General features: G+C 41.4%; 1 protein-coding gene across 1 annotated transcript; it reads right to left on the reverse strand.

The window, feature by feature from the left end:
• Positions 1-116: 116 nt before the first annotated feature.
• LOC143490983 (uncharacterized) lies at positions 117-5,899 on the reverse strand. The gene is made up of 5 exons (XM_076989577.1): positions 5,757-5,899; positions 5,402-5,508; positions 5,097-5,319; positions 4,885-4,946; positions 117-4,326 (listed from the first exon to the last, which is right to left on the reverse strand). Exons 1-5 carry the CDS (start codon positions 5,770-5,772, stop codon positions 4,201-4,203), a joined length of 534 nt encoding a protein of 177 aa, XP_076845692.1. The 5' UTR covers positions 5,773-5,899; the 3' UTR covers positions 117-4,200.
• Positions 5,900-10,318: the final 4,419 nt, after the last annotated feature.

Below are 10,318 nucleotides of genomic sequence, written 5' to 3' on the forward strand. Positions count from 1 at the left end.
TAGGGTATTACTGCAATGAACCGTTCAGAAGAATTTTCCAGAATTCTCGTGAAGTACTTCACATACAGTAGGATCAATTCTACTGATAAATTCATTGTTCATATAATTTCCGCAAATCAATCAATCAAATTTTATTTATATAGCGCTTTTTACAACAGTTGTTGTCACAAAGCAGCTTTACAAGTGAGTCCTAGCCCCCATGAGCAAGCCAAGGGCGACAGTGGCAAGGAAAAACTCCCTAAGGGCATGAAGAAGAAACCTTGAGAGGAACCAAGACTCAGGGGGGGAACCCATCCTCCTCTGGCCGACGCCCGTCACCATGCCAATGACAACAATTTAGACATGTAAGGGATAATGCCCATTTTGGTGTAGGCATATCCGTTTAGGCAGAAGGTGGCCAGCCCAGGATGGATGTCTGGAAAAGGCTTGTCTCTCCTCATCTCAGTGTTCCTCGAGTAGGCGGGGCAGACATGTGGAGAAAATAAAACAAGGAAAATTAGCTCTGTATAAGGACATATACAGGACAGATGAGATTATAAACATTTCTGGAGTGTGGCAGCAACTCTGGCTTTAAGTTAAATTATTACAGCCTAGCTAAAAAGGCAGAACCAGAAGGTAACATAGGCTTGGGGGCATTCTGAGACATTGGCATCCATCCACTGCACTGTCAACAAACTTGAGTGAACACAAGCAATAACAGGATGACAGCACCAGTGCCACAGTCTACCATAAAACCCTTCGCCTATGAACCCCTGGATCTCTACCTTTATCTAAGGGGGGGGTATTAATTATCAAATGCTAAACTAAATAAGTGGGTTTTTAACCTAGACTTAAAAGATTGTTACTGTGTCAGAGTCCCGGACGCATTTTGGAAGGTTGTTCCAAAGCTGGGGGGCCTTATGAGAAAAGGGTCTTCCCCCTGCTGTTACCTTGTTAATTTTTGGAACTAATAAAAGGCCAGCACTCTGTGATCTTATGGCGCATTTCCACTAGGGCCTGCTTGGCGCGGTACGGTTCGATTCGCGACGGTTTGTGAGTGTTTCCATTAGTACCAGGTCCCGGTTAGCCGGTACTTTCGGGTACTATTTTCGTACCTGCTCGCTCGAGGTTCTAACCGTTCCGAAGCGGTACAGTTCTGTGATGTGGAGGAACAGCATGACACTGATTGGCCAGGGAGTGTCGTCACAGGTTGCGTCAGGAGAGCGACTCCTCCGCTATGCTATGGACTCCTCAGCCATTTTTAAAACCCAAGGAGCGAAGTCTGTTCCCTGGTCAAACGCCGAGGTACAAACCTTTCTGTTAATAATCAGCGATCAAAAAATCCAGGGCGAACTGGACGGGGCCACTAGAAATGTAAAGGTTTTTAGCGAGGTTTCCGCGCTAATGGCCACTCATGGCTACCAGCGGTCCATTCAGCAGTGCCGGTCGGTCCAAGCTAAAAAAGCTTAACGCGATTACCGGGCGGTGAAGGACCATAACGGACGCAGCGGAGCAAACCGCAAAGACTGGAAATGGTTCCAGCAAATGGATGCCATATACGGTCACCAGCCAGCCAGTAACGGAAGAGAAAACGTGCTGGACAATGTCGGTGCTGGAGGCCACGGAGAATGGTGAGTGTATTGTGATTTCACAGTTTTACTACTAGGCTCGTAAAAGATGTAATATGAACGTAATATGAACGCATCTATTGTAAACGCAGGAATTTAGAGCTGTGTTTGTAGTTAATGTTACCACCACAGTCACTACTGTACAATAGCTAGCTCTTAGCCTTGCTAGTTGCTAGTTAGCTGTAGCCATAAACACAGCATGAGCAGCGATGACGTGCTACACATTTTGTGCAGTTACGCTATATTGTTGTTGCTTTCACGTGAATGCTTGTGTTTAATATTTGTTATTTTTTACGTTCAAGATTCCCCTTCCACTGACGAGGCGAGGGGAGTTGGCGGAAAATGTTTCCTTCAACCGGGCTTTCCTCGGGGTGCTTGGCGAACTTGTGAACACCATGCGAGACAGACGCCAGTAAAAGCACACAAAATGTTGCTTGTAGTACTATAAATATTTATTTCATATAAAGCTATACGTATATATTTGCTTTTTGCACTTTTTTTAACTATAACTGTATTATTTACATATGTTGTACTTTAAATATCTATATTTCATAATAAAGTTTGATTTCATTTGATTGTATGACTGATGCTTTTTATGCAGGGTGTGTTCAGCCTGTTTGAGTAATACCAAATTATTATCAATAATTAGAGCAACCACATACAATAATGAAGATAAAGATAAATAAGATACAATAATGCTATGTGTTAAGGGGCATCGACCGGTGTTGTGGTCGCATACAAATGATGTCACGACACTACAACCCGCGCGCCAACAGCGACTCCACCCACATTGGGGTGGTTCATCATTGTAATGGAAACACAACGCGACCGTTCCTTTGCGAATCGACCCGTATCGAACCGTACCGCGCCAAGCAGGCCCTAGTGGAAATGCGCCATTAGTAGACGTGGGGGTTCATAATAGGAAATAAGTTCCTGGAGGTATTCAGGAGCAAGCCCGTGCAGTGCTTTATAAGTCAATAAAAGAATTTTAAAATCAATACGGAATTTAACTGGGAGCCAATGCAGGGCTGACTGGTTTGATATGATGAAATTTTCTAGTTCTAGTCAGAACTCTGGCTGCAGCATTTTGAACTATTTGAAGTTTATTTAGATTCCTATTTGAACATCCTGACAGTAGTGAGTTACAGAAGTCTAATCTGGAGCTAACAAAGGCATGCACCAATTTTTCTGCATCATCCTGTGATAATGCATTTCTTAACTTGGCAATGTTGTGGAGATGTAGAAAAGCTATCCTAGTAGTATTATCTATGTATAGATCGGAGTCGAGTATGACGCCTAGGTTTTTGGCTACTGCAGGTGTAATGGGGTAGTCTGCGAGATTAAGCATTAGATCTGGATTTTTCTGTCTTGCGGCCTTGGGGCCCAGGAGGAGAACTTCTGTTTTGTCCTCATTAAGTTAAAGGAAGTTTAGAGACATCCAGCATTAAATATCTCTTACACATGCCTCAATTTATCCTAAACTGAGTTTGTCATCAGGTTTGGCTGATATGTAAAGTTGAGTGTCATCTGCATAGCAGTGAAAATTGACAAAGCAAAGCAGGATTAGATTTGTTGTAGCACTTCACATGACACATTAACAATCACATTCACTATCTCAGAATCAGTCTAAAAAAAAGAGCAAGTACAAATGCAAATTTTACTTATAGCCTGTATCTCTTCAAATCAAATTGTTAGTTTTTAATGTTAACTGCAAAGTGGCTAAATATCACGTTTGTCTCTCACTTATGTAATCTATTTGCTGTATTTTTGTGTTAGGTTCAGTTCCATTGATTTGATAAGTGTTGGCAGGGTTCGGCTGTATTGTGGATATGTGTTTTTGGTTAATTTATTTTAGATTAATAAATATGTTTGTGCATACTCTGATGAATAACTTATGTCTCAAGCATGGAGTGCATGAAAACCTACTGCTCGGTTTATCTCGTACTTTTCTCGGCTAAAATGAAACGTGCAGCAAAGACTGCAAGGCCCAGAATGTGTGAAATGACTCAGCCAAGTAAAGGGACATTCACTGGCCTGATGAGGGCGCTGTAGCACAGCCTTTCACAACTTTCACAACATTCACTGGCCTGATGAGGGCGCTGTAGCACAGCCTTTCACAACTTTGCGATTTTCTCCCACAGCGTACCATAATGCACAGAGACAAAATTACTCTTCCAAACGAAAAGGGTCAAATAGAACATTAAGCACTGCCCACTTACATTTTTACACATTTACTTCATATGCTAAACTTACTTGTAATAACCAGGGGTGCGTTTCCCCTGAACGATCTTAGAGATTTACGAACAACTTTAAGAACGACGTAACTTTAAGAACGCCAATTTTACGAGTGATTCCCAAAAGTCTTATTAGACTCCCAATTTACGAACGAGTTCTAAGTAGTTCTTTGTTGACTCCACATCTGCATCTGCAATGGAAAGGCTCCGCTAGTTGAAAACCGAACCACCGATTTACATATTTTTTTATTATTATTATACCATAAAATATAATTGGGAAAATAAATAAGTAATAAATAATTACTTTACACTTTCAATTAGTAGGCTATCCATCGCATACCAATAAATGCGCACACATTTCATGCATCAGTACAGAAGCACTGCAAACCGCATCCAGAGACCGTATATACGGTCTCTGACCGCACCACAAACGGGATTTTTCTAAGGATGAACTCACCCCAAAACTGGGAGAAGTTGAAAAATATCTACAGACAAAAGTTGAAGGACAGGGTTAGGGTTGAAAATTCTTTACAGTGATTGTTGTATATATTGTTCAAGTGGTAAGTGAATGTAAAACTTGCACTCCAATGAATGCAAGTTCATAGAAGTCTATATTATGTTTACAACATGTAATAAACACAAACACACATCACTATACGAAATAATTGTTTTTATATAAGCATATGCACTAATGCTGTGCATTAACCAGCGCTAGTTTCTAAAGGGAAATTAGCGGCCTCTACCGTATTTGAAGTAGAACTGCACGTGAGCTTCGAGTTAAGAAGTAGCCTACCCAGTGAGTTACGAATGCTCTTAGGTGTTCCCTTAATGTTTGATCAGTATAAATGCACACCTTTTCGATAATTTACTTGTTAAGGTTTCTGAAATCATTCCCCTCACAAATTAGTTTTTGGCAATATGTATTGTGATTACACTGGCACTTCAGTGTATTTTTCTCTAAGTATGAATTTTTTTACAAAGGCAAAACCACTTAAAAGAATCAGAAACACAGCTGCGACGAAGATTAAAATAGTACTCTTTACAAAGTTGTTCAACGGCGCTTCCATTGTCTGCACGGCGCTATAAACGTCCGCATTTTGGCAACCTATAGACAGGAAAAGTTCATGAGTAGTCTAAAAATGTCTCTTCACCCAGATAACAAGATAACACACAGCAAATATCAGGAAAAAAGTCCGAAGTTATACGTTTTATGACATGGTAACACCTGAACTGGGTGTCATAGATCGTTTCTTACCTTGTGGACGGCTGTAATCGCTTTTCAGAATACGATGTCCTACATGCGGCCACAAGGAGCACCTGTAGGTCTCACACACTTCTGCTACTGAGTCTTGCGGAATCAGCAAGGAGAAATCATCTCCGATTTGGTATGAGAGATTTGCGGGTTTATAAAGTATTGTGCTGTTTTTACGGATATCTTTCATGACCAACCCAACCAGAGAGTCAGACGAGGTTATTACCTGGACAACGCAAAATACAACGGGGAATTAGTGGACCTTGTGCTTTTGTATGGTAGTAATGACTAATGTGCAGTATACCGACCTTATACCAGATTATTTTAAGATACTGAACATTGTTTTCTGTCCGTACTTGACAGGGGATTTGTTCAGACGCTGATAACTCGGTTACTGGTAACACGAAGAGGAGTACTGATGCGATAAAAACAAAACATTGGTTAAGGTATCAAAGATGACTTCATTAACAAGGTGTCAAACATGACTTAATTCACGTTTAAAAAAGGGATTTTGTGTGGCAGGCCTGAACACAGGCGTGAAATACGCATTTTTAGGTTATACGAAAGTTTGTCGATTTATACTATAACATATAGGCCTATTATCTATAAATCTATAATATATTCTTAAAGAGTGCTTCATTTGTAGTGAATAAGCATACTTACTTAAATATTGCCGCATTTTTTATGTTTTCTTGATTTATGGAATGGTTAAAGAGAAAGTGAAACTGGAATGATGGTTGGTTGAGTCGCACTTCCGAGTCGCACGTTGATATTTTGAAAAAAAAAAACCCCGGATTTGTGAAATAGGACGTGTTGAAGTTTCATACATGTTGTTGTAATGATAGATCTAAACTATTTGAATGTGGCCTTTGGTAGATTTTACAGCTGGAAACTACGTTAGAAACAAATGTCTCCATTTAAGCTATCGATTGTTCATTCAAATGGTTACTACGTATGCCTAAATCATATTACACCTCCAATTTATTAAGCATGTATTTTGAAGTATTCGCACCATAATTTCTATAGAATTTCTTAATGTGTTGTCCTTACACAACTAGTACACAAATGAACTTAATGCCTTTAAACACGCAGTTCTAGCATTTAACCACAAGGGGGAGATAGATTACTATACGTCCAGCAAAGTTGTCTTCACTTGAGTAGTAGGCTACTCAATAAAATATACATTAGAGATGACAGAATCCAATGTTAAATGTACAAGTTGTTCAAGCACAGAGTAGGATTGGTATATAAATGCTTTCTAGAAGAGTACACCTTGTTGAATATACAATCACACAGCATTTGGTGACTCAAAAGGGCAAAATCAAATGCATTGACAACATGTATGATGTTTATAGTTCTCTACCTGATTCACTTCTGTAAGTGAAAACGTTTTGGGTTTTGGGTCACCTGGTCACCTGCTCTGTTCTCAAACCTGTTCGCATACATTTGGTACATTAGTATTTGCAATCTGATAGATGAAAGATATTTTACAGAAAGAGCTTCCTGTGTTTTACAGTTCCCCCTCTTTATATCTCTTACCCCTGACCTGTCCCCCCCCCCCCCCCCCACCCCACTCGCACCATCGCTCTGTCACTCTCTGAAGTGCTTGGTTTCCTCTGAGGCCCATTTGTAGGTCACAAATGGTTGAAGCATACAGCCGTAAACCTGTGTTTCCTCGGCAGTAAATCACACTCCTGTTGGAGTGGCCCACTGTGGGCTCACAGTCTCGCCGGTGGAACCCTCTCTTCTCCTTAACTGAAGTCCACTCCCCTGTGTTTAACTCCCATCCATCCTGTTGTTCTTCTTCCAGGGGATCCCCTCTCCTCTCCGCCTCTTCCCTCATTGTCCGGGCGAGAGGCCTGGATGTTTTGCGCGTGTCACTCTTGTTGACAGAGGAGCGGGGAGTGAGAGTTATTAATAGGAGGCAGAGTAGATGGAAAGAGGAAGAAAGAGAGGACCGTGATCACTCCATCTGGATCAAACAATGCCTGCACCCTTCAGGATGGAGCGACACAATGGAGAGGAGGATGACATCGAGGGGGGGCAAAAAGAGAGAGAGAGAGAGAGAGAGAGAGAGAGAGAGAGAGAGAGAGAGAGAGAGGGGTACTGAAGGACAGTCACCTCACCAAAGACATTCTTTAAAAGTAGTTTTAGTCTTTTGGACATTTAATGAAGAAATAGCAACACACTGTAAATCAGCAGGACAAGGATCGTAGGTGATTCCATGTGAATGATAACAATATTTACCAATTAGTAGCAGCTAGTCAAGCTGTTATAACAGACATTATTATAAAGCTGCAGTGCTCATCAAGTTAGCATTACAATTACTTGGCATTTTATGCATGGATTCTTTTTATTCTGAGCACTAATCAGAGTCCATGCATTTACAAATCACCAAGAAGCTTCCACATCTGTTCATGTGTGTGACATATATACATATATCTAATTAATTGATTGAGCTCAAAATGTATTCCTGGCTTTGGCATTGCTCATTGTTGTGTGTAACAAACATTTGGTCCGTGTCACTACATGTGTCATTATTAACACAAACACACACACACACACATATCTATATATATATATATATATATATATATATATATATATATATATATATATATATATATATATATATATATATATATATATATATATATATAAATAATTGATGATGAATTAACATATACATATATATACCCTATATATACTGTATATAGTGTGTGTGAGTGGTGTGGAGATTACTATCCTTGGGTGTGGGAGTGTGTATAGCTGAAACATAGTAATGGGTTCTGTGAATTTTTGGGTGTATCGGTCACTGAGTTTTCAGCGAAGTCTGTGAATGTAAAAGAGGTGCACAGCCATGTGAGAATAGTGGGAGGTGTGATTGTGTGTGTGTGTGTGTGTGTGCACGTGTATGTGTGTGTGTGTGTGCGTATGCATGCATGTTGTGCAGTATGTCCCTGAGGTTGTTAGTAGGCTCAGCTGTGTGTGTGTGTATGTTTGTGTGTGTGTGTGTGTGTGTGTGTGTGTGTGTGTGTGTGTGAGGGCCTATGTTTCTGTCAGCGAGCTTGTTCAGAGTGCTCTCTCTGGCCCTTGATTGAGGATATCCTCTGGATGATCGTTCCTTCTGCACACACACATAGAGGAACGCCCTGCACAGTTCCTACAGCGTGTTCACACAACCCTTGCGCAGCTGGGAGACTTTCCCATGTGAAAACATAGTAACTAAAACACACACACACTCACACAGAACCACTATGAGTGATGCAATGTAGGAATACATAATGGTAAAGTGAGGCATAATCATTTTCATATTTTCAGGTGTTGTGTTAAAATTTTGGTGAGCAATTAGAATCCTTATGATTGTGTGTTTATAATCATTAGCATAATAATATTCTACTGGAGTTTGTGCATACATGTATGTGTGTGTGTGCATATATAGTTGTAAGACATATGCCAAGTTTATACTGCAGACTGTTTATAGTGACCTAGTTGTGTTTGTGTATACTTTGGAGGAAGCTATGATGCTTACTGAATAGATGAAAGGTCACGATCATGATGATGATGATGATGATGATGGCTGTTCTTCTTTCCCCCACCCTCCTGGTGCATGTCTCAATTGTTCGATTGTTTTCTTTCGGAAGCTTTGTCCGCACGATACTGTAATGGACACTTCACCTCGGGGTCGTAACTGCATGTGCTTTATGTCTGGGTGGGTCGTGTCTCCACGCCGACAGTTTTCGGAGCCGATCACGCCGCAGCGTTTGCATTGTCCCGCAATTCCCAACTCAGGGAATTCCTCTCCGACTTCCCCACTCCTCAACATACATCACAAACAATGTGTGTGTGTGTGTGTGTGTACGTGTGTGCATGTGTGTGTGTGTGTGAGAGAGAGTGTGTGTACGTGTGTGCATGTGTGTGTGTGTGAGAGAGAGTGTGTGCTTGTGTGTGTGTGTGTGTGTGTGTGTGTGTGTGTGTGTGTGTGTGTGTGTGTGTGTGTGTGTGTGTGTGTGCGTGTGTGTGTGTGAGAGAGAGTGTGTGCTTGTGTGTGTGTCTGTGTGTGTGTGCGTGTGTGTGAGGGAGAGTGTGTGCTTGTGTGTGTGTGTGTGTGTGTGTGTGTGTGTGTGTGTGTGTGTGTGTGTGTGTGTGTGTGTGTGTGTGAGAGAGAGAGAGAGAGAGTGTGTGCTTGTGTGTGTGTGAGAGAGAGAGAGAGAGCGTGTGAGCAAGTCTGTGGTGACAAAGTCTAGCATTTCATCCTCCATAACCCTTTCAGCATGTGTTGCTGAGTTGTTACAGAGGTACAGCATGTGTTGGTGAGTTGTTACAGAGGTACAGCATGTGTTGGTGAGTTGTTACAGAGGTACAGCATGTGTTGGTGAGTTGTTACAGAGGTACAGCATGTGTTGCTGAGTTGTTACAGAGGTACAGCATGTGTTGGTGAGTTGTTACAAAGGTACGTGTGTTGGTGAGTTGTTACAGAGGTACAGCATGTGTTGGTGAGTTGTTACAGAGGTACAGCATGTGTTGGTGAGTTGTTACAGAGGTACAGCATGTGTTGGTGAGTTGTTACAAAGGTACGTGTGTTGGTGAGTTGTTACAGAGGTACAGCATGTGTTGGTGAGTTGTTACAGAGGTACAGCATGTGTTGGTGAGTTGTTACAAAGGTACGTGTGTTGGTGAGTTGTTACAAAGGTACGTGTGTTGGTGAGTTGTTACAAAGGTACATGTGTTGCTGAGTTGTTACAAAGGTACATGTGTTGGTGAGTTGTTACAGAGGTACAGCATGTGTTGGTGAGTTGTTACAGAGGTACAGCATGTGTTGGTGAGTATGTGTAGGCGTGTGTGTTTCTTGCATTGGAAGGATGCGATAAAAAAAATTATTTCATAGTACAATTATTCCATAATCTCAGCACCAAATACATCACCATCAGACATACATCACCATCAGACATACATCACCATCAGACATAGATCAGACCCACAAATCGCCCAGTAAACGTGTCTTGCTTTAAATAACAGTTCTCTTCCTCCAAAACAGGGAAGCGGGCAGCTCTCCAGGGAATGAGGTTCAATTCTATCCCCATACCGGAAATGCAGATGACATATAGGGGGCGCTAACCATTGACTGGCCACGGGGCCTCCTGGATTCTGACAATATAAGCACAGGAAGTTTGGTCCAAGCACACAAAAGTATGGCTGTGAACCTATTACTTTTTGTTACCCAG

Source organism: Brachyhypopomus gauderio, unplaced genomic scaffold (assembly GCF_052324685.1).
Source record: "Brachyhypopomus gauderio isolate BG-103 unplaced genomic scaffold, BGAUD_0.2 sc69, whole genome shotgun sequence".
Taxonomy (NCBI): Eukaryota; Metazoa; Chordata; class Actinopteri; order Gymnotiformes; family Hypopomidae; genus Brachyhypopomus; species Brachyhypopomus gauderio.

Excerpts from the sequence above, each read along its gene's own strand:
- LOC143490983 (XM_076989577.1), bottom strand. Across the intron at positions 5,320-5,401 it reads TTAAAATAATCTGGTATAAG|GTAATAACCTCGTCTGACTC; the intron begins GTCGGTATACTG and ends TGCGTTGTCCAG. Across the intron at positions 4,947-5,096 it reads CGATTACAGCCGTCCACAAG|GTTGCCAAAATGCGGACGTT; the intron begins GTAAGAAACGAT and ends TCCTGTCTATAG.